The sequence below is a fragment of the Lynx canadensis genome, chromosome B4 (genome assembly GCF_007474595.2).
Source record: "Lynx canadensis isolate LIC74 chromosome B4, mLynCan4.pri.v2, whole genome shotgun sequence".
Taxonomy (NCBI): domain Eukaryota; kingdom Metazoa; phylum Chordata; class Mammalia; order Carnivora; family Felidae; genus Lynx; species Lynx canadensis.
Window position 1 is genome coordinate 119,889,886 of NC_044309.1, and position 25,510 is coordinate 119,915,395.

A 25,510-nucleotide genomic window follows, 5' to 3' on the forward strand; every position below is an offset into this window, starting at 1 on the left:
ATACCTAATTTATAGCACAAATTCTTAAAATAGTAATAGATATACATCATTTATGAATACATGCAATTGGGAGATTTACTTAAAATTTGTTTGCTATGGTATGTACAACCAAGAAAAAAAAAGTTTAGAAACCACTGGTTGAGAAAACTAGGGCTTTCAGAAATTTGTGGGTTTAGAAGTAGAGGAGCAGAAGTATAGTCAGTTTAGAGAAATCTTTAGGAACAAACCTAAAAACCTAAACACCACACATTATATTTATACAGGATAAATATGTTTTAATTTGTAAGCAACCTTCAAAAAAATAATTAAAAAAAAAAAAGAAAAACTTGTAACCAACCTTCAAGGAAATGTTGAAATGTAATTGGTTTGTAATTTGGAGATAATATATAAGTTTTAGATTTTTAAACAGGAAATTTTGTCCTGACATTAAAGTACACTGACACTACAGTAAATATTTCATTAATATAAAAATTTCATTTGGTAAAACTTGCATGTATTTACTTCAGTATATATGTAATTAATCATAATTATTCATAAGGAGTTTTACTGGAGCCAATAATACAATGCTTTAAAGAAGACAGTGCAACAAAAACAAAAACAAAAAAACAAAAAACAAAACAAAAGGAGTAAGACCAGCCATGGAGCTAGACTATGCTGGGAAACAAGGGTCAGCACACAGTAAGTAGTTAAATGAAGTAAACATTCTCTTTATAGTCACTATACTTGGCAATGTTTTTAGTTTTCATAAATAATATGACATACTTAACACAATACACTCTTATTAGCTTTTGAAGAAAGCATAATGTTTCTATAACAAATTAAGTTCTAAAAGTGAGTAAAGATTTCATGTTATAATAATGCATTTCCTTTAATACCAGTACACCCTATAAATCCTACCTCTATATGACACAAAATAGGTATACAAACCTTAATTTTAAACTGATTGATGCTCTATAGTTTTTCTTGCTGTTGTGTTAATATAGAAATCCAAATGATCAGTAATCTCTAACTCATGATTTAGATTCTGAGCTTGTAGGTTGCATAAGGGATTTGAATAAGATTATAAAACTACGGAGGTCAAATTTTCCAAAATATCTCTCTCCTACCATAACATACAGAGTGACTGGGGAACATACACACATAGCCCAGCTCTGTCTTTAATCAAGATGGGGTAGACTAAATTCATAGAGAACTTGGGGAAGAAAGACAAAGGAAGATTTTTTTTTCTTTCTTTGGAAACCAATTATCATCATGCCCAGTGAGACTTAAAGAACATAATCAAAGAAACTATGATTTCATGTATTAAGCAAGTCAACAGCAGCAAGATCATCACAAACTATCAGTGATTTATCAAAGCAGTCCTTCCCCTACACATGCAGTGAGAGTAAAATACCAATGAACATCAGGAAAAGAGCAATAGGGAATTTGACATTTGACACTGGCAGAATCTGAAGATAGGATAATGCACAAATCCCTGCCTTTTAGATACACATTGAATTGGCAAAGACAGACACATTGTCTTCCTTCCCCCCTTACTTACTACACTCTGGCTTCCATTTTTCCCAAGTTCTTCCTCTGAAATCTTGCTCAAATTATCTAAGTAGTGGTCTGATATTGTGTGGCACAAATCTTCAAAAGAATAATCCTTTTCTTGACAGAGTTTTATTTCATCCAAGAGTTTTGATAATTCTCCAGTCACAGTTTCACCTATAAGAAGACAGTAATTTTTTTCTAAGTTTTAAGAAAGGCTATTGCTAAAATTTCCTATTAACTAATAAAAATATGACTAGTATATGACAGAACTCATGACAAACAACATTAAGTAAATCAGAAAATATGTTGAAAACAAGGTACTGAACCATAATTAACGCAAGAATGAAAAGACTAAATTAAAAGACAAGGAGAAATCCCAATTTTGCCTATTATTATTCTTTTCCTTTTTTTTTTTTTTCAATGTTTATTTATTTTTGGGACAGAGAGAGACAGAGCATGAACGGGGGAGGGGCAGAGAGAGAGGGAGACACAGAATCGGAAACAGGCTCCAGGCTCTGAGCCATCAGCCCAGAGCCCGACGCGGGGCTCGAACTCACGGTCCGCGAGATCGTGACCTGGCTGAAGTCGGACGCTTAACCGACTGCGCCACCCAGGCGCCCCTTATTATTCTTTTTCAAAATAGAAATAAGTATTGAAGGTTCATTTATACATATTACATAAAAACATCTGGAATTACAATTCCTAAGGTTTCATTCATTATAACATTTAATCTTTAATAATCTTTCATATGACAGAATTCATTAACAAATTTTAAATGGTGCTGGGAGCTTACATCCTAGGTTCAATAAAAAGAAATAGAATGTATTTAGATAAATAATTATATAATTAATAAACTAAAATTATGTTATGTGACATAAAGGAAAAACACAGAAGTAATAGATAAACAATATGCATCATCTGTCAAAACATGAATATTTTTTAGGTTGCATGCAAATATGCGTTTTTCTAATCATTCTCAGAAAGGTACTTTATACTTCTAATTTCTTCTAGGAAAAAATAAAACTCCAGCTGTTATAATCCAGATATCAATATTTTTATTCTACATTAAAAATACATTTTGGAAAACAAATCTAGTGTGAAATATCTAGTCCATGTATATATCATGACAGCAGAGATTGCTAATTTTGCTAGCTACTGTGTCACGGCCAAGAATAGGGCCTGACGAATAGAAGAGTTCAATAAACTGAAAAATGGATAAAATACAAAGTATAAGATATAAGTTACAAGGCCTCAAATTTTCAAGTGTTAGCCTTTTTGTACGTATAGAACAAATTTGGACATAAAGGTCTGGTGTTATTTCAAGGGCTTTATAATTAACTACTCACTCTTAGTCTTTTGGGAAGGAGATTCAACAGGAGATGAAATATGTAGTTCTTGTGTTGTATCTTCATGTACATGTTCTTCAAGGGCTGCTGATCTTCCCACACCTTCTAAATATTCTGTGTATACAAGTTTTTGAAATTACATAGTCGAATTCATTTATTTTAAAATAACTAAGCTTTATGTTTTACTTCTGGTGATCAGCTTTTCATTTATTTCCTCATATCCTAAATATATCCTAAGTTTTTAAAAAAACTTCAAAAAAACGAAAAAACTGAAAGAACTTGATGATGAGCTATTAATTTAAATCTTTTTAATTAAAATTTAAAAGATATTTTGGAAGAGACTCATAAACTCTTTTTGTGGAAACTAAATTTGACACATTCTTTCACCTGTTATAAATAAATTCACCTGTTAAAGATAAAATAACACCCTTAGTTTCCTTAAGTGTATTCTATGTGAGGATTTAAAACCATCTTAAAGATGCTTTGAATAGACTTGATACCTAAACAGGAACATCAAATTCAATGGACACCACAACCAGTTAGGTAACATGAATGAAGTTTATAATGGTGTTTACTCTTGTAAGACAAGCATAATTTCACATTAAGCTTTACTTCCACAAAGAAATAACATTCCCTCCTATTATTCCTAAAGTAATATTTCACACTCAGCCTATCTCTCATTTTTGTAACTTTGATGAAGACATAATAATATTAGAGCAGCCAAAATTTAAATATGTCACCCAGCAGTGTTCTAAGTAATATAAATTAACTCACTTGATCCTCACAAAACAATGACACACACTCTTACAATCTATTTTAAAGATGACAACTCAAGGATCATATTTTATTTTTTTAAATTTTTTTAATGTTTATTTATTTTTGAGAGACAGAGAGAGAGACAGAACATGAGCAGGGAAGGGACAGAGCGAGAGAGGGAGACACAGAATCCAAAGCAGGCTCAAGGCTCTGAGCTGTCAGCACAGAGTCCAATGCAGGGCTTGAACCCATGAGCTGTGAGACCATGACCTGAGCCAAAGTCGGACGCTTAACCGACTGAGCCACCCAGGAGGCCCTCCCCCCACTTTTTTTAATGTTTATGTATTTTTGAGAGAGAGACAGAGAATAAGTGGGGGATCAAGGAGAAGGATTTTAATTTGGCCATGTTCATACAGCTAATAAGAGGCACAGCCAGATAAACATGGGACGAGAAAACATCTCACTCTAAGCATCTGAATGCAGGGATAAATGTCAATGAATATTCAGCCCCAATATCATGGAGAAAACAGAAAGCATGTGGAGCATGATTAACCAGAAAGTAGGTGCCCCATCCAAAGTTCGACAGTAAAGTAAAATAAAAGCCTGCATTTTTTGAGAAACCAACAAAACTCTGAAGTTTTAGCTGAAACCCTACATTTGTAAATGTTGAAAGCCAATTCAATTTTTATGGAAACACAGTGTGGCCAAAAATATTTAATCTAAACAAAATCAATCTGCTATCTGCCAAAAGCATTCAGCTCACAGTGGCTAGTTTGTAGTCTCCATCTAAAGGATTAAATCAACTGATCTCTCCCCATAGTGATCTTTTACTTACACTTTATTCAGAAGGAATCTTTTTCTTAAAAACTAGTTAGGAAAGTTTGTTCTTAGCAGCACTATCAACAATAGCCAAAGTATGGAAAGATCCCAAATGTCCATCGATGGATGAATGGATAAAGAAAATGTGGTATATATATATACAATGGAGTATTACTCAGCAATCAAAAAGAATGAAATCTTGCCATTTGCAACTACATGGATGGAACTGGAGGGTATTATGCTAAGTGAAATTAGTCACTCAGAGAAAGACAAAAAATCATATCACTTCACTCATATGAGGACTTTAAGAGACAAAACAGATGAACATAAGGGAAGGGAAACAAAAATAATATAAAAACAGGGAGGGGGACAAAACAGAAGAGACTCATAAATGTGGAGAACAAACTGAGGGTTGCTGGAGGGGTTGTGGGAGGGGGGATGGGCTAAATGGGTAAGGGGCATTAAGGAATCTACTCCTGAAATCATTGCTTCACTACATGCTAACTAATTTGGATGTAAATTTTAAAAAATAAAAAATAAAGTTAAAAAAAAAGACAAAAGAAAAAAAAAAGTTTGTTCTCATTCCAAACAAGTGTGTCTTCATACTATCCAAACAGTTTCTACCTAAGGGCATTTCTACTAGGAAAATTCTACTAGGAAAAGAAAGAAACCTATGGAATTCTATCCTTAAATTTTTTGACCAAATGCAGTAATTATGTAAAGTGAATTCCTCCTCCAGGACACAAATAGTAATTTTATCTACTCTAAATTGGCTTTAGTGAAAAAAGAATTTTTCATAAAACTTAAAATGTACCACTGGTGTGACCCAGGAATGCAAAGAATATAGATAATACATTTACATTCTAAAACCTGCCAATAATTTTAAAAATTCAAAGATGTCCCATATACCCTATCACAAGTTGGCATACGTAATAAATTTTGACCACTTAAGAGAACACAGATAGTTAACTCCTATGTAATAACACTTTCATTTAAGTTAAATCAATGCAGTAAATGTCTAGAATTATGTCATACCCTCTTTTTAGTGGACATTTATTTTGTTTTTCCCAAAAGACATAATATTCACAAGCCTCAGTTTTTTTTTAATTTAGATACAAAAGTTCAATATGAAATATAAATCACCTAGAAGGGGAAGAAAAAATGTTATGTACCATTCTTTTTTCTTTTTTTTTAGCTTTCATTCAATCTGATTTGAATTAATATGAAGAGCTACTCATGTATTTTGATTTATCTCTATAAGCACTTGACTTGTAATTAAGTTATTTATTAACGAGAAAATTGTAGGGGACTTCCTTTCCCTGACAGGTTTTGAAGATAGAGAAGACAGCATGCATGACCTCCTGTAGCACATTTTTTTTACCCCTCTTGGCTTTTGTTGACTCCTGTATCTATGCCTCACCTGCCTGACTTGGTTTTAATTCATTTATCTCTCATAGGATAAAGCTGTTCTTCAACTTCCCAACTGACATCCAAGGAAACAATCCCAGCTTCCTCCCCTATTTACACTTGCCACCAATCTGTAACAATCAGGGGATAATCACCACTGAGCAGTGTAGAAGCTAACTGGAAAGGGTAGAACAAATGTCTGTTTTTTTTTTTTTGGTTTTTGTTTGTTTTGTTATTTTGTTTTTTTTTTTTTAAGTAGGCTTAGCGCTAGGCATGGAGCCCAACACAGGGCTCCAACTGACACAGCCCAACTGACAACCCTAAGCTCAAGACCTAAGCTGAGATCAAGAGTCAGAAGCTTAACTGATTGAGCCACTCAGGTGCCCCAATGTCTGGGTTTTTAAGGGAACATACGACATGTCAGGCCTAATCACAAAGCAAAAAGGGAAAGTATTTATTTATGTATTTATGTATTTATTTATTATTTTTGTTAATTTACATCCAAGTTAGTTAGCATATAGTGCAACAATGACTTCAGGAGTAGAATCCAGTGATTCATCCCCTACATAGAATACCCAGTGCTCATCTCAACAAGTGTCCTTCTTAATGCCCCTTGCCCATTTAGTCCATCCCCCCACCCAAAACCCCTTCAGCAACCCTCAGTTTGTTCTCTATATTTAAGAATCTCTTGGGGCGCCTGGGTGGCGCAGTCGGTTAAGCGGCCGACTTCAGCCAGGTCACGATCTCGCGCTCCGTGAGTTCGAGCCCCGCGTCGGGCTCTGGGCTGATGGCTCGGAGCCTGGATCCTGTTTCCCATTCTGTGTCTCCCTCTCTCTCTGCCCCTCCCTCGTTCATGCTCTGTCTCTCTCTGTCCCAAAAATAAATAAACGTTGAAAAAAAAAAAAAAAAGAATCTCTTATGGTTTGTCCTCCTCCCTGTTTTATATTATGTTTGCTTCCCTTCCCTATGTTCATCTGTTTTATATCTTAAATCCAACATATGAGCGAAGTCATGATATTTGTCTTTCTCTAATTTTGCTTAGCTTAATACACTCTAGTTCCCTCCATGTTGCAAATGGCAAGATTTCATTCTTTTTGATTGCCGAGTAACGCTCCATTGTGTGTGTGTGTGTGTGTGTGTGTGTGTGTGTGTGTGTGTATAATCATATCTTCTTTATCCACTCATTTGTTGAGCCCAAATGTCCCAAAAGGGAATGTATTTAAATCTAAATCCCATTAAAAGTCTTAGATCAAGTAAGGAAGTATACAATCCTACAATGAAAAAGTAGTACCTACATGGTTATCAAACCTTCAGGACACCTAATGCTGCACTAACTATACAGTTACTTAATGACCTTTATCAAAAACAAAGCCTGGCAAGACCGAATCATCTTGTACTCCTGGATGAGGGAGGAAACAATCTGTATTCTTCCAGTTAAGTACCATCTTTGTTGTTAACCCAATATTTATGTACTAGTTCTACCACCTAGAATAGGTTATATATCAGCCTCTTGGGGCTTTAGTTCCCCTCATGTGCAAGAAGGAGAATAATGATATCAGACTTACCTATCTCACAAAGTTATAGAAAACAGGCAAAATAATTAAAAAAACCTGCAAATTCATAAAGCATTATTCAAGTGTAAGATAATACTTAATCATCATCACCCTATAGGCTTATTATCTTCAAGTTCATAACTACATATTTGCTATATGGATTAAAAAAACCGTTTTAATAGCAAATGAGTGAAAAACCACTTTAGCTTTTCTTAAAATACTGATTAGTTTAAAACAGAAATAAAACATTAAGAAGTATTATTATTTAGTTTAAGGGTTACCAGAAAAAAATGTAAATAAGTTCACTCAAAAGTAAACATTAACTCAAAAACTCAAGAGAAAACTATGGTAGATTTAATTTAATCTTAACTTTAAGGCAAACTCATCCATCATTCAATATTGTTTACCTTGTAAGAGTGTTGCAATCTGGAGAGATTTCTGAGATGGATGTTCTTTCAGAATGTCTAAGACAGTTCTACCTAAGCTATCCTTTATGTTGGCATCAATTCCTGAAAGAAAAAGAAAAATCCACTAGATGTACACCACTGAAGTGTCATCAGAAGATACTGTCAACATATAACTGTTCTCGTATCAAACATATACAGATCAAGCACTGAAAGTGATTTTTAGAAAAAATTAAAACCCTAGACACACACACATACACACACACACACACACACACACACACACACACACACACACATGATTTTAGTAAGAAAGAAGGTGGAGGGGCGCCTGGGTGGCTCAGTCCGTTAAGCATCTGACTTTGGCTCAAGTCATGATGTCACAGATCGTGGGTTCGAGGCCTGCGTCAGGCTGTGCTGACAGTTCAGAGCCTGGAGCCTGCTGGATTCTGTCTCCCTCTCTCTCTGCCCCTCCCCTGCTCATTTTCTGTCGCTCTCTGTCTCTCAAAAATAAACGTTAAAAAAAATTTAAAAAAAAGAAAGAAAGAAATAAGGTGGAGGTCTACTGCTACCAAAGAGAAGGAACACTCTTGACAATGAATTAAGTCTTAAAGGGCACTGACCCAATCGTTAAGATTGGTGTGTGTTTGTTTGTTTTTTAATTATTTTGAGAGACAGAGAGAGTACACATGCAAGCAGGGGAGGGGCAGAGAGAAAGAGAGAGAGAGAACCCCAAGCAGGCTCTGCACTACACTGTCAGTACAGAGCCCGACATGGGCTCACAAACCATGAAATCATGATGACCTGAGCTTAAATCAAGTGTCAGACACTTAACCGAATGAGACACCCAGGCGCCCCAGACTGTTTTTTAGAATTATAACCAGTTTGGATTATAGCTATTTAAATGATACACTATCAAGCTGAAAAATATTATTGATTTAGAACATGAATTCCTAAAGTACAATGGTCCTGTGATATATATATTCTGTGTAATTTGGTAAAAACATTTTAAATAATGATGTATCATGTGCATAATATAACAACAGTCTCAGAATACTTAAGTATTCACAAAAGTTGAAAAAGCATGATTATTTTGAACTATTGTCCAAATACTATTTGTCCAGCTACAAAGTCAAATATCTCATATTTATTTATGTAAGATTATACTCAAAGTAAACAACATTCAATCATCTACCTGGTGAGCAAACTTCTTGTTCTGTAATTAAAACACCTTTGGAATTATTTTCATTCTAAAAATATTTATTGTACTAAAGAACTTATTTTCATATAACAAATAACTTTCAATGACACCCAAAAAAGTTTATAAACTTTCTAAACATCTAACTGCAAACAAAGCCAGTTTTCAGAATCTGGCTTCAAATGTTAGGTCATCATAATAAGATTATTAAGTATTTGCTTAAATTTGTGTAGAAATGTGTGACCAGCACATATGTAATTGGTTGCTTATAACACATTTATTATATCACCGTGTTACATGTCCAAATTAAATGTACATGAAATTTTCACTCGACAACCAAAATGCCACAGTCAGCTAATGTTTTCCATTTTTTTACAGCAGAAAATAAATACATTAAATGTAGTCTGTAGCACAAAAGACTCACATCAATAGTTTCCAAGTATGAATTTGTACCCATGCTTTTTGATCCTAAAAAAATCCAACCTCAGTTCCAATTTTATTTCATTTTATTCATAATATACATATGAAGACAAATAAGCCTCTTTGTTATTCCTTCAAAGCATTCCCTCTAAAACATTCCCTTAAATCATTGCAGCTTACAAACAATAGCTACTCAGTTGATGAAATAACAAGGTAAATATGCCTTAAAGATAGGGAACACTATTAATCACAGTTCCCAATATAATAATCTAGGGAAATATTATGTTTTCGATAAACTGAGCAATTGTCATGATTTCATAAGGATCAGTTCCTCTCTCTTGTAGAAGGCAGAGAATTATTATTCCTTTTGGTAATTTCTCTAGTATATTTCAATGTGATTTCAATGTATACAATTGTAATTTCTAAAAGCTTTTTACTGACAAGTCTATTGAGTAAAGGAAGGTGCACATTTATATCAATTTTATCTAAACATTGAGGCTCAATTCTATGTGATATGAATATGCACTTGCAATGTGGAGTAAAGGTAAAAAGTAAGGGTGATTATGAAAGAACTGTGCCATTTCCCTTTGTCTACTCCTGAAATAGAAATTGTATTTGGCAGAAAAAGCTCCATGGAGAATCACAATAGTTACCTGTTTCTAACAGAACTCTCACAACATCCACCTTTCCAAATAAAGCTGCTTCATGAAGTGCACTCCCCTTTTCTGTCTGGAAAAAAAAAAAGAAGAAGAAGAAAAGTAAAAGAAAAAGGAAAAAGAGAAAGAAGCACAGTTGCATTAGGAATGCTTACAAGTTAAAAAAAATCCTGTGACTTTATGTATTTGTACATATTCTCTGTAATCTAAGCACACCCTGACAGAAAGGTACTATGGAATAAAAGAAGAAATTCTAAGAACAAAATCCAATGCAGGTCCTCCTGCATACGTGTATGTGTGTTAAACTGAATAATGTCATTATGGCAATTCTGTCCCCTTGTACTAAAACTGATCTCTACTGTGGGATTCTAATCTCAGTTCAAAGTAAAAATATCATTATAAAATAATATATAATGTAAAAGCTTTGTTAATCAATAAAATCCTATTGCACAATTAACCCACTCTAAAATGATTCACAAATGCATTACTAAGGAGACTGGGAATCAATGTGATCTAAATTTATCTTCAAAAAAAAGCATGACTGCAATATATCTGAATTATAGTTTGACTGTCATGATATGTACAGACACTAATAAAAAATGGAAATAAAAATAATTTATAAATATTTTATAAAACTGTACAAAAGGAAAAATAAACTACTGAAATGTATTCAGCTCCTTAAGAAATAATCTCAATATGGGGTACAAATACATTATTTTTTGACTCTCTGAAAATACCCTTTGAAATAATCTAATTCTTTTCACTCTTATTGTGTTTCCCAAGCAATTTTCTGATTACTAATTTTATTTCCTTCCACTCTTAAAAAAATTTGGACTTTATGTTAGAAAAACTCTTCCTGGAATAGCATACCTTAAACATTCTGAAAAACTAAACTACATTTTAAATACAGGGAAGAAAAGGAAAAATAACGGAATTCCTCAGAGCCTGGGGAAGGGAAGTGGGGACAGAAACTAGGAACCCAGGGCTTTAGTACTGGAGCAGGAAACTGTTCCAGGCAAACCGCCAATCCATGGCAGACCAGTGCCTGGGCTTTAACCAGCTACTCAAGGTGCGAGAGGGCAGGAGACAAAGAAGCCCAAGCAAGCTGAGAGATAGATCAAGGGCTCCTGCAAAAATCTAAAACCTCTGGAGGGCACATTGCTGGTTCAATGGGAGAGCATGCAACTCTTATCTTGAGGTCATGAATTCCAGCCTTATGTTGGGCACAGAGATTACTTTAAAAAAATAAAACCTAAAATCTGTAAAGGACAACATCCTTAGTTAAAAAAAAAATAATAAATGTGTTGCACAGACGGAGAAATTAAAAATTCCTATCTAGATCATAGTTCTAAGTGGAGTACAGTAGTAGCAAAAATAACACCCTCCCCCTAAGAATTTCTAACCACAGTTCTGCCCTCACATGGTCTTGGGATCAAAATTACACAATCTCTGTGCTCCCCTAACCCTCCAATCCTGAGTGAAAAATGTAGAATTAAGTGATCCTGGGTTTGTAGTACCAAGGCAAATATAAATGCTTATTAGCAGAAACAGATACAAATCCATTGTGAAAATAATACACTTTAAACTCAGGCCTCTGAGAGTTCCAACAGATCAAGCTCTAAGAAACACAAATTCAAAATCAGAAATCACTGAACATTAAAGAAAACAAGCCATGAGCAAGAATAAAAGAATAAAACCTATAAAAACTTCACATGTTATGTGATGGTCAGCTACAGAATATAAAAAATATATATGATCCATGAAAAGAAGATATCAATATAACTAAAGAACAAGAGGAGTATTAAAACTGGCCAGATCTGAAATGAACTAGATAGCACTTCTAAAAATGGAAAACATAATATTTTAAATAGAAAGGTTTAATAACAGATAAGATACAGCTGGGAAAAAAAGTACTGAACTGGATGGTGGATTTTTTTTTAAGTACATAATGCAATTCAAAGAAACATGAGATGGAAAATGTAAAACACTGAATAGAGTAAGACTCAGTTCTAGAAGAAGAGGACAGGAATAAGTAATTCAATGACTAAAGACTTTCCAGAATTAATAAGATACTAATATTCAATTCTGGGAATACCAAGCAAGGTTAAGTGAGAAGAATACATTGTGAATATATTACAGCAAACTACAGAACACCTAAGATAATGAGAATACCTTAAAAACATCCTAAGAGAAAAAACTGTCTAAAAATAAAAATTAGATCAACAGCTGGCTTCTCCACAAAAACAATAAAACCAGAAGAAAGTATAATATCTTCATGTGTCAAGAGAAAATAACTACCAATCTAGCATTCTATAGCCAGCCAAACTATCTTCAAAGAATGAGAGCAAAATAAACACATTTTCAAACAGTGGTTACTACAGATCCTTAAAAAGAGAATTTCCATGAATTTAATTCAGAAGGACTAGAGGTCCAAGAAGTAATGTTGAATAGAGAATGATTAAGAGAAGGCTAAGTCTAATATTTAAAAATATAACACTAGGAGCACCTGGGTGTCTCAGTCAGTTAAGTGGCTGACTCTGGCTCAGGTCACGATCTCACCACTTGTGGGTTCAAGCCCCACTTCAGGTTCTGCGCTGACAGCTCAGAGCCTGAAGCCTGCTTCAGATTCTGTGTCTCCCTCTCTCTCTGCCTTCCCCAACTCACACCATGTCTCTCTCTGTTTTTCAAAAATAAAATGTTAAAAAAAAATTTTTAAGAAAATAAAAATATAACAATAATGTCTACTTTTTTTGTACTAATTTGGTTTCCTAGATACTCTGATACAGTAGAGTGGGCACTGTAGGCACTGAAATGGACTATTCTAGGAAATGAAATTATGTAAACTTCACTATAAATAAACAATTCTTCAGGAGGAAGCAGATGTAAAAGACCTGGGTTCCAGTGACAGTTTAGCTTTCAGTTGCTATATAACTTTAGGGAAATCACTTAATATCTTTGAAAATTCATATAGCTTGTAAATAAAGAAAGTATTAAAAACTAGATAGGGTTATTGGAATGCTAAACAAGATAACAACAAATAAGACTTAAAAAGCATTTTATTTACTTATAAAATAATGAGTATTATCATTGCTGTTAAAAATGCAATTAGAAAACTTTTTAAAAGTCTCAATGATTTTAATATCTTAAAATTATACATAAATATATATATATATATAGCGTGTGTATGTGTGCATAGATAGATAATCTCCTTTACATTATTCCAAGAAAAAAAGGTTATGTTAAATAGAACTAGTATTTTTATACAATGGATAAGGAGACCCTGAGTCCTTGAATAAAACTAGAAAAGGTTAGCAGATGATAAACATATTTTTAGCATGAAAAAAAATTAATCAATTTTTCCAAATCCAAGGTTATTAGCTTCTTTGTAATTAGTAAGAGAACATGAGAACTGTCAAAATGGAATGGGTTGTCCTCATAAATTTAAGGTAAACAGTGATATCAGGAACCATTTCCTGGTATCACATTTAATCATAAACAGTATGAAATTTAAATATGTCACATCTATGAACTTTTCCTTATCAAAATACAGGTTAATTACAGAATATTCTCCAGTTTACCACACCCTACCTTGAGTCTGCGTCTATCACCCTCATTCAAATTAGTACCATTCTCAGTGCTCTATTCCAAATCTATAATCCATAACTCACCAAATCTTGAAAAACTGTATTTTCATGAAATAATATTTAGTCCAAAACATGTGCTAAGCAAGTGGAATACAAAGAAATAACAAAGAAATAGCACCGAAATAGGTGAACCCAAATCCTCTCAACCCCAGGATTTTGGTACTGCTTTTCTCGTGGATTATATTTCTCCATTTTTTTAATTAATCATTTAAAATAAGCATAATTTCCAGGGCTCTTGGGTGGCTCGGTTGATTGAGCATCTGACTCTTGACTTCAGGTTGGGTCATGGTCCCAGGGTTGTGAGATTAACCCCACGTCGGCTCTGCGCTAAGTGTGGAGGCTGCTTGAGATTCTCTCTCTCTCTTCGACTGAGCCTCTCCCCTCCTTGCATGCATTCTCCTTCTCTCTCAAAAAATAAAATAAGATAATGAAATTAAATAAAGCGAAATAAAATAAAATATAATTTCCAAGATAGATAAAACAGATAGTTATGTGGTTGATAATACAGTAACACTTAAAAATTTATCCAGTAATGAGCTATGAAGCACTCATATCTCAGCACTGCTAAAGAAAAATCCCTCTGAACACAAGTTATAATGAAAACAGCTAAGACAGAAAATAAATGATATACATAGTAATGTCAATAGTTGAATTGCTGATGAAGGCAAAAGAAATTAGCTTATTGATTTGAAATGTCTATTAAGGCCAAATCTCAGTAGCACCAAAGCTGAAAAAACAAGATAAGGGATAGAAAGGGTGAAACCATGTTTTGAGTCCAGAGTTTTTCTTTCCTTTTTGTTTTTAGCCCTATGTATTCCTGTGGCTTCTGTGGGAAGTTCAATCACACACATAAAGAGATCTTTGTTATATCTTATACAGAATTTCAAGGTGTTTTAAAATGGTTTCTTGGGTTATGTATTCCACCAGACTGCCAAACAGCAGATAGAAAAGAGATGTAGAGATGTCAGAGCTTGTCTGCACTGGTTCCCCCCTTCTGAATTTAACACTCTAACATAGTCCTCCTGAGCTTACAAAAGAGAGTGACCAGATAAAGGAAGACCAGTTCTTTATTAAAGGAGGAAAACAGAACAAAGATGACAAGTTATAAAGACTGTGTGATGATCAGTAGAGAAAATAGCACAGGTACCAGTGGAGATGAAAACTATGAGAAGCAAGACCCATAACTATTGTAAGAAATAAGAACCTGTGAATAAAGATAACTTCAACGGAGATAACGAAAAGCCAACTAGAATGGCATTTAACTCGGCAGTAACAACCACAGGCACCCTGGCTAGTACCAATTAGCCCTATGGGCATCTCTTAGGATAAAAGAATTTAAAAGATAAGAACATCCTAGCCTTTATAAATACAGTAAAACCTTGGATTGCAAGTAACTTGTTCTGTGAATGTTCCACAAGACAAGCAAACATTTCCAATAATTTTTAATTTAACAAACGATGTCTTGTAATACAAGTAATAAGTGATGCCAAATGGCATATGATCACAACTGAGCCAATAGTTCTTCTCTCTGTCTTGCTGCAGACTCTGGGTGATCATCTCCCAAGCTCAGATGCTTGGTCTCAGGCCATGATGTTTGGCAGAAATCAATGATTTTTCAGAACGTTGGAAGATGCCCACAACTAGCACTAATGTATTTTTTGTCACTTCAAGCACTGACGGACGGTCCTTCACTTTTCCATACAAGAATAAGTTTAAGAAGGCTCTGCTTCATTCTAGGTCAGGCTGCCTACAGACATAGACCCTTTCCTCTGTTGCCTTATTGCCAGTTACATTAAATACAGTGTATGACAAGAGTTTATTAATACTGTACTGTAGTCACCATCCAAGGGAGCATATACAATGGCCATGCAGAAAAGGTTGAAAAGACAGGCAGTAAGAAGGAGATGATTACAGTGGAAGTGAAGACGGAAGTCATCAAGAAGTATAAATCAGGTATGTGAATGGCTGAAATTGCAAGATTTATAAGTCTACATCTGCATCTCATCTGCAGAGCAGGAGGAAAAAAAGGTGGAGCAATCCCACACTTCAAATGAGATTAGGGACATGTGTGAAACGTGGGAAACAATGCAAAATTTTGTAGGAAAGCACCACCCAAATAAGGCTGTAGCAATGAGACTGATGAATCTATTTCACAACAGCGCAATTCACATTTCTGCAAAATCCTCAAAAGGAAGCAAAAGCAAGTGTCACTGGATAAGTTCCCTGATAAGTTGCATGAAAAGAAAAAGACTTATTTCACTGAGCCAACAGATAGAAGTGATTCCACTAGTGACAGTGAAAGTCATCCTACCCAATAACCCTCCTTTCTTGTCTCCCTCACACCAGCCATAAAGGTTTTCAAAGGTAAATGCAGGTTAATTTGGTTATTTTTCTTTATATTTTGTATTTTCTTTATTATTTTGTAATATGTTACAGAACTAATCATTTTCATATGGATATGTTTGGGTTGTGGAACAAATCATCTGAGTTTCCATTATTTCTTATGGGGAAATTTGCTTGATAGGCAAGTGCTTTGGATTACAAGCACATTTCCAGAACAAATTATCCTCACAAGCCAAGGTTTTTACTGCACAGATTCAGAGGAAGCTGGGAAGAAACTGTTCTTTTGTATCCTGCCTTAGTTAGACTATAGCTAGAATACAGTGTTCAACTGTAGGTAATAAACTTTACAGGAACGTTGGCAGATGGAAATGTACCCAGAGAAGAGGGTCCCAAATGACAAAAGACAGAAAAACATCATGTGACGAATAGCTGAAGGTTATAAGAAAGTTCAGATTGAGGAGGGGGGTGGCATAAGAGAAATGTGTCTTCAAATAATTCAGAAATAATGTTCCTCCTATTCAAAGGCAGACCTTTTCCTATTTAACGTAAGGTAATTCCAGCCTCTGTCTTTACAGCTGTCTTTCTTCTGTTATCCTCCTTACAGCGAATCCTCTACTTTGCTCTTATCTATCACGTCCTGCCACTTCTTGAATTTCATGAAGTATCTTCACCCTTTCTCTTGCGTCTTCCATTTCAGTCTCTTCTTTGGATCCTTTCACTCTACGTAAAAATACACACTTTTCCACAACCTGGCAATAAAACAGCCAACCAAAGAAATTTCCTGTGAACTGCTATAACTTTGAGTTCCTCTCCCATATCTCACTGTTCTTTACTCCATACCTTTATAGAGTCATCTTCCCTTCTGTAGGCACAATTTCTATTCTGTTACTACTATATTCTCTGGCACATAGTAGGCAATGCCTGGCACAAAGCAGGCACCCCATAAATACATGGTAAATGACTGATTATATGTAACTGTACTATCCTGCACCCCTCTTATAATGTTTCCTTTTTCCAGAAATTCTCTGAGTATTCATTCAACTTCTCTCTATGTATATTCTCTTTCTTATAAACCATCTTGGGCTGGGACCAATTAAGTGGCACATCCTAAGAGAGACATCCCCATGCCTTCCTTCAAAATCATAGCACTAGTGTATTTCCTTTATGGCACTAATACAATTGGTAATTTTCATTTATAGTTTTAGTTCCTGTTTCTCTACTAATCCTTCAACTCCATGAGGACAGGGAACAAATCGTCTTGTTTATGTAGCATAGTGCCTAGTAGCCTGGCCTGAGATTGCTGGTGGGAATATGGTGCCCCAATAGGGAAGATGGATTTTCAGTTAAAGGGAAGGAAAAGAAGCTGCTTGAGTGGTGAGTCAGATAGGTCAGGGAAGGCTTCCCTGGTAAGGTAACATTTGACCAGACACCTGAAGAAAGCACAGGTAGAAGTCATGTGGCAGAAGCTTATCTGGTATGTTCCAGCAAGAGCAACAATACCACTAGGGCTAAGCTAAGTGAAAAAATGGCAAAGGATAGTTAGAGGTGGCTTCAAAAAGGCAGTGGAACTAAGTTGTATAAGACACCTGTCAGCCACTGTGAGGAATTTGGCTTCTGCTCCAAGTGAGATGGAAAGCCACTGGAGGTTTTTTGAGCAGTAAAGTGATATAATCTGGTTTAGTTTAATGGCTGCTTTGTTAAAAACAGATTGAAAAAGAATCTGTTACGGGCTGACTGTTTGTGTCCACCCCTTACCCCCAAATTCATATGTTGAACCTTTAACCCACAGTGCAACTGTATTTGAAAACAGGGCATTTCTGGAAGTAATTAACGTTAAATGAGGTCATAAGGGTAGGAACCTTTCTCACGGGATTTGTGTCCTTATAAGAGTTGGACACACCAGAGCTCCCTCGCTCGCCGTCGCTTCGCTCTCTCTCTGCACAAAAGACCATTTGAGGACACAACAAGAGGCAGTCATCTACAAGCCAGAAAGAGAGCTCTCACCAGAAACAGAATCCGCCAGAATTTTAGACTTCCAGCCTCTAGAACTGAGAAAATAAATATGTGTTTGTTTAAGTTGCCCAGTTTTGGGATTTTGTTATGTTGCCTGAGCAGACTAATATGGAGGCAAAGAAAAAAAGCAGGGAAACCAGGCAGGAGGCAGGAGATGTACAAGACTTAAGCTATAGTGGTGATAGTAGAGGGCATGAAAAGTAGTGAAATTCTAGATATATTTTGAGCACAAAGCCAATAGGATTTTTTGAGGAACTGCATGTAAAATATGAAAGAAATTCTGTCTGGGGGCCAAACAACTAGCAGGATGGTAATGCCATTTGCTGAAATGGGAAAGACTGGAAGATGGGCAAATCTGGGGAAAAGGAATTATGGAAGCTAGATGCTCAGTTTTGGAAATGTTGCTTGGATGCCCACTAGTCAACCAATAGATATGTTTAGCAGGCAATTATGTACCTAATTTAGAACTCAGGGTAAGGTCCAAGATGAATAAATTTGGTTACTGTCAGACAAAGATGTCAGTCGAAGTCAAGGGATTGGATGAGGTAGAAGAAAAGAGGTCTAAGTACTAAGCCCTGGGACACTCTGATACTTAGAGATCAGGAAGATGAGAGCAGTTAACCATGGAATAGGGATGGAGTAGATTACACTATTCGCTCCTTGTTTCATATGTCCCTTTGTCATATAACTGAAGCGCCATCCACTTACATGGCTGAAGTATATTCCCCACCCCTTGATCTGGGACTTAGCTTTGTGACTTGCTTTAGCCAATGTATGGCATCTACATGATACAAGTAGAGACTAAAATGTGCCTTGTTGGTTGAGCTTACTTAGGCCATGTCCTGGCTAGTCCCAGGAAAAAGGGAATATATACATAGAGCAGAGCAAGCTAACTTACAGCCTGAAGCAGAGTTTCCCCAGATTACCTGCAAACCTGTGAATGAGAAAAAAAGGCCATTGCTTACTATTATATACTACTGAGATTTCTGTGTTTATTGTACAGATATTGTGGCAATGTCAATAGCTAACTATTACAGGGGTTACAGAGCTACAGTGTAAAGATCTACTGGGAAGAAATTAAAACAAAGCCTGGCTGAGGACAGAGAGGTGTGACTTTAACAAAAGAGGACAGAAAAACAGAAAGGTTTAATCCTTTACCACTCCTATGAATAACAGGTTTGTGAGGCCTGACAGATTTATCTAGCTGCAAGGCTAAATGAAAGGCATTCAAGGTCTTAGACTCTACCTAAAGTAAGACCAAGAAGGAGCAGAGAAGCAAGAGAGAATGGTGACTCAGATGTCAAAAGAAAAAAGCCTTTCAAAGAGGAGGGAGATTTGTCAATGCCAATGATAAATCAAGTAAAATGATGACAAAGAATTGGCTGTTGGATCTAACAATATGGCAGTCATTAGTCACCTTCACCAAAGGGAAAACACTTAAGAGTGAGAGAGATGGAGTAGTAGCTTCAAGAGAGAATGGGGGAAAGAAATTTGATATAATGAGTAAAATCAACTCTTTCTAAATATGTTGTTATGAAGGGGATCAGAAAAAGGGAACAAGAACTAGAGGGAAATGTGGGTTCAAGAAAGAGTTGTTGTTTTTTTTTTTAAGATGGGAAATGTAACATCTTGTGTCCCTATAAAGATGATGCAATTGAGAGGGGGGGAAATGCATAGTATTTTAAGGGGCGGATCCAGTGCACAAGTAGAGGACTCAGCCTTAGGGAATAACCTAAAAAGTTCATTTTAATAGCACCAGGAAGGAAGGAAGATACACATCCACTGGCAAATGTGGTGGTTCAAATATGTAATAGCTTCTATTTTCTCAGTTAAGTAAAAGCAAAGTCAAGATCACAGAGAAATAACAGGGAGGAAAGAGTTAAAAGTTTGGGAAGAAAGGAAAAATTTTAAATAATTATCTAGGAAGAAGGAGAGTGAATGGATTATAAAATGTAATCTATCCATTTAGGTACACATTTCTCCTGCCACTATAAGCACTTAGAGAACAAAAATGGTACCTTACTCAGCTTATATCTTAACAGCTCCTAGTATGGGAACTTTTACTCTTTGTTATTAATTTTCTATAATTTTACTTTCATTCCTTAATATTAAAATAAAATCCAGTTGACTTAGATTTTGCTAGTCCTTAACTTTTAAATTTTAATAAGAGAAGCTTACAAGAAATACAGTTAAGAACTAGCATAAAAAGAGGTCCATAGTCTTGGAGTTACTACCCACTTACTCAAATCAGGTTTGAAATCATAAAATGATTACTAATTTCAAGAGACTCTTGCCAGTTAAAACTCATTTTCTTAATATCTTAATATGACAGATTCTCCTTATTAAGAAATCCTTTAGGATTAAAGGGTTTATACATAATTTGAAATTCACCTAAGCTGGAATTAAATGTTTTTCTCACTAGTTCAAATATGTGTTATAATTCAAAAACTGCTCAGAGATAAATGAAGCAGAAACCAAAACTTCTACAGAAAATACTAACACAAATTATGCATCTTAAAACATTTGTAATTACAAGGAAAAGACAAGATCTTCCAGAGCCATCTCTAAATTTAAAGAATTATTCATAATGACTTGAATGTAATTAAGTCTAATAGTGTATTGCTGTAATTTACCAAATGGGATTATTTTTAATACTGGTAACTTCCAACTTGTTAGCTAGAGCAATTTAATGAATATTAAAGTCATTCAAACAGTTCAGGTTACTGTCTGGTATTCTTCACTCTCAGACAGTGAGATATCAAAAATACCAACTTCAAACTTGATATTAAAACATTTTGCAGTGAATCTGATGGGCAAACTGGTGATAATTCATTTGAATCACATAATAAAATTAAACACTGACCCAAAAAAAAAGGGCAATAAAACAAACAGAAAACATGTTTTCTATGAACACAAGCAAGAATAACAAAAAAACATCAACTAAGGCTAACTAAATGCTGAAAGATTCAACTCATCGAAATATATTTTAGATATGCTGTTAAGCTCTACTTCTAGAAAACCTTCAAGATGAATCATAGAGTGAGCATCAGGTACCAGCCTTGATGCTTCTGATTAAGTTCATAGTGGTCTAAACATACTGTGCCCCTTTCACCTGATATGTGTAGTAACAAACCCAAAATGCTATATGAGCAAAGTAGAAAATCTAAAGGAATGAATCTGGCAATGATGGTAGAGAAAGGTTGGGACCTTAGAAGGTATACAGCCCATCTAAAAGCAGTCAAATTCAATATCTTAAAACACTCTTTTTGACCACATAAAATGCACATCTGCAAGCTAAGTTATATCTAAATTCAAAATCCTAAAGACCTTCAAGGCCCTCTTCAAATATCACTCTATCAATGTCTCTTCAAGTCCTCCATATTACAATCCATATTTTCTTCACTGCTATGTCCTTAGCACTTTGCCCTACTATTTATTTTAATATGTCACGTATAGGAGTTATTCTTGCAAGTTTTTGTGTCCTCCACTAAGTTCTGGGCAGAGATCTTACTTATCTTCAATTCTCCAAAAGCACAAAATACAGTACAGTAGTATTTTGCATAGAAAAGATGTACCATATACATATAAAATTGAATCCAGACTCTTTCTCTTCTGGCCATGTCATCTAGTACAAAATATGAAAACATTTTGGCCATGGACATGAAGTGTGTTACTGATCTCAGTCATCGTAAAGTCCTTGGTTATAAAGTACTCTGAGCCACCAAATTTAAAAGTATTCCAGAAGTGTTATCAAAGCAGTAATTCTAGATTAAAGAAATTCAACATAAAGAAAATAAATATCTAGATTATCATTAAACATACTTCTAGAGAAGTATGTTTACATACTTCTAGAGAAGTATGTTTACATACTTCTAGAGAAAGTATGTTTACATACTTCTAGAGAAAGTATGTTTACATACTTCTAGAGAAAGTATGTTTACATACTTCTAGAGAAAGTATGTTTACATACTTCTAGAGAAAGTATGTTTACATACTTCTAGAGAAAGTATGTTTACAATAGTAAATATGTATCTCATTTCAATACCCCTTTGAGGGGAAGTTGTTGCTTTTTTTAATATGAAGGCTACAAAAATTCTTGTGCTGATTTTCAAGACTGCTAAAGTAGAATAAATTTAAAAATTAAGAAAACATTTTATAAGGGCACCTGAGTGGCTCAGTTAAGTATCCGACTTTGGCTCAGGTCATGATCTCACAGTTCGTGAGATCGAGTCCTGCATTGGGCTCTCTAATGTCAGCAGGGAGGCTGCTTCAGATCCCCTGGCCCCCTCTCTCTCTGCCCCTACCCCCATTCTCAAAATAAACAAACATCTTTTAAAAAAGGTTTTATAAATATCTAAATAACTAAATAATACAGGCAAAGCTCTAATTAAAAGTCTGTTTTAGGGTGCCAGTCTTAAATGTAGGATTGGAAGGCCTATGATTTTTAAAACTTCAATGAAAAATCCCCCAGAGACACAAGATTCAACCTCTAAACAATTCCTAGGAAAAGTAACCCCACAGTTGTGAACACTAATTCCACTTGGAATGTTACAAACCTGGCTGCATTTGTTCCCTCTGGGTATTCACACCCCTTTTACAATTCACACCCCCTTGTAATTGAGAGGTAGAATCTCTTTTCCCAACCCTTGAATCTCAGCTGCCTTTGTGAACTGTTGGCCAATCAAACACTGCAGAAAAGACAGTAAGTATGCTTGCTCCCAGTCTAGACCTCAAGAGACCTTGTATACTCCTGTTCCCTCCCTCCTTCCTTCTCTCATGTGTACACATGCATGCACATAGAACCATATTACTGTTATGTTCCCTGTCATGAACAAGCCCAAGGCAGCCTGCTGGATCATGAAAGACACAAGGCAGCCTCACTATTACCCCAGGCAACATCCTATAACAGAGCTACTCAAATGACCTATAATTGACCCCAGACACATGAGAGAACCCAGCCAAACAGAGCTACCTACCAAGGCTCAGACTAAATCACCAACCACAGAATTACGAGCTAAATGAGTAGTCATTATGTTAAGCCATAAGTTTCAAGAGACTTTGTTATACAGCAATAGCATACTAATACACAGGGGAAGAAGACACAATCTGACAGGAACCAAAAGGGTCTCTGGAAGATAAAAATGCTGCCACTGACTTGGGAGACAAAAAAAAAAAAAAGTAGTAAAATGAAAAAATGGCTAAAGAAAAAGAAGCTAACCTTGGAATTGGAGTTAACTTGAAACAGATAATAAAAGTAGGTTGCCCTTAAAAAAAAAGTAGGTTGCTCTTTCCTTGCAGAGAAATTAAAACCTATCCAAATGTTACCCACGCTTCAAAGCTCAAATCACAACTCTCCAATAAAATTCTTTCTGATTGCCCTAGGCAGAGTGATCATTCCTTCATTAATCATGTATAGACAGCACACTACTAAGGCCTGGACTTTAATCAGTAAATATAAATTCATATTCTAGGTTTATTAGCTATGCATCCTTAGGCAAGCTTCTTAAGTCTTTGAATCTGATTCCTCATCTCTTTACTGTTACTTAATAGTTCTCAATCCCACAGGGGGGCTGTGAAAAAGGGATGCTAAATGTGTCAACATATTAAACACAACATACATACTCAAAATGTTAAATTGAATTTTGAGTGATTCATTCATTCACTCAACTTTGATTGTATTCCTAGTGTGTGTGGGCTATGTGCTAGACACTGGGAAAAAAAGGAAACAATTACTAATGATACCACACACAACTGCCTTCTAGTAATAATTTTTCACCTATTGCCCTAAAATTAGAATGAGGTTAGAAATTAGTCCTTATATCTCTTCATATTTCCAAACAGTATGTGGCACAGTGTACTGAATGTAGTAGTTACAAAAATATTTCTGGACAATTTAATTTTTAAAAATGATAAGATTTCTACATACAACTTTTAACATCTGCATCTCAAAGCAAAGCAAGAGCATCATCACTTTCAATGCAAAGCTAAAAGGAGACTCACTTGACAGCTCACATCCATCCCTGCTTCCAATAGCACCTGAACAACTGCTTTGTGGCCATTCCGAGCAGCAAGGTGTAGTGGCGTGTGCTTTCTAGTGTTGCAGCTCATTAAGTTAGGGTGTGCACTGATGATCATTTTGACCACCCTAAGTCGTCCATAGAGTGCTGCCAGGTCCAAAGGTGTTTCTAGCTTACTGTTCCTGATGGTAGGATCGGTGAGCTCTTCTAGGAGAACAGCAACTACTTCTGAGTGTCCATATTGAGCTGCACAGTGTAGCGCAGTTTCATTTTCATTGTTCTGTTAAGACAAAGATGTAAGATTAGGATTTTCAGAAATTCAGTTAGCAAAATCTAAACAGTAATTTAAAACCAAAGATACTTTGAAAATGTAAGTTTATGACTTATCTATTTTAATAAGTATGCCTAATAGAATATCTGATAAAAAGGATCTATCATTTATTGCATTAAAAAAATCACAATTTTAATCATTTTAAGAGGAAAAGTCAAATTTTTCCCTATATATATATTTCAATTTCAAGAGCGATAAATGATTTAGCCATGTAGTCAGTGGCCCTGCTGGGCCCAGATGGTCAGTGTTATCTGTACTATGCATCATACCTCCATGACATTTGTTAATGAGAGAGAGTAATAAGAATTATAACATACTTTTAACAGACTAGCTTTCCAAAAGGCACTTGAAATGGTAAATTCTTGATAATGAAAGAGTGACGGAATGATTTCCCAAATTAAGTTTCATTTTATTTTCCATGTAAGTACAAATTATTGCTCCTTTAGCAAAAAGAATGAAGACATACTGGCCCTCAGATTAAACAGCATCATTCTGAAATGTAATTATGGATTGAGAGACAGACTGAGACCCATTGCCAGACAATCTACAAGAAGTATCATAGTATTACATATACACCTAATAAGGGTTCCATGGAAAATCAAGAAGATTTCCTAGAAGTTTAGCAAGATAAAAGTGTACCTGGATAGATCTAGAGCGTTATGATGCTAAGCGAAATAAGACAAGAAAGACAAACACCATGTGATTTTACTCATATGTGGAATTTAAGAAAGAAATGAACAAGGAGAAAAAAAAGAAGCAAACCAAAAAACAGACTCTTAACTATAGAGAACAAACAGATGGTTACGAGAGGGGAGCGTGGTAGAAGGATGGGTGAAATAGGTGGAGGGGATTAAGAGTACACTTATCTTGGGGTGCCTGGGTGGCTCAGCGGGTTAAGTGTCCAACTCTTGGTTTTGGCTCAGGTCATGATTTCAAGGCTTCGTGGGTTCAAGCCCAGCACTGGGTTCTGTGCTGGCAGTGCGGAGCCTGCTTAGGATTCTCTCTCTCCCTCTCTCTCTGTCCCTCCCCCATTCATGCTGTCTCTGCCTCTCTCAAAATAAACTTGAAAA

General features: G+C 35.3%; 1 protein-coding gene across 1 annotated transcript in view; it reads right to left on the reverse strand.

Moving 5' to 3' along the window:
- Positions 1 to 547: 547 nt before the first annotated feature.
- Positions 548 to 25,510, reverse strand: part of LOC116738210 (ankyrin repeat and sterile alpha motif domain-containing protein 1B-like) — a 210,663-nt gene continuing 185,700 nt past the window's right edge. Inside the window, exons 4-8 of the mRNA XM_032594030.1 lie at positions 24,093 to 24,389; positions 10,090 to 10,165; positions 7,822 to 7,923; positions 2,880 to 2,993; positions 548 to 1,707 (exon numbers count right to left, since the gene is read on the reverse strand). Coding sequence (XP_032449921.1) covers positions 1,403 to 1,707; positions 2,880 to 2,993; positions 7,822 to 7,923; positions 10,090 to 10,165; positions 24,093 to 24,389 — 894 coding nt within the window. The 3' untranslated portion in view covers positions 548 to 1,402. The remainder of the gene's footprint in view (positions 1,708 to 2,879; positions 2,994 to 7,821; positions 7,924 to 10,089; positions 10,166 to 24,092; positions 24,390 to 25,510) is intronic.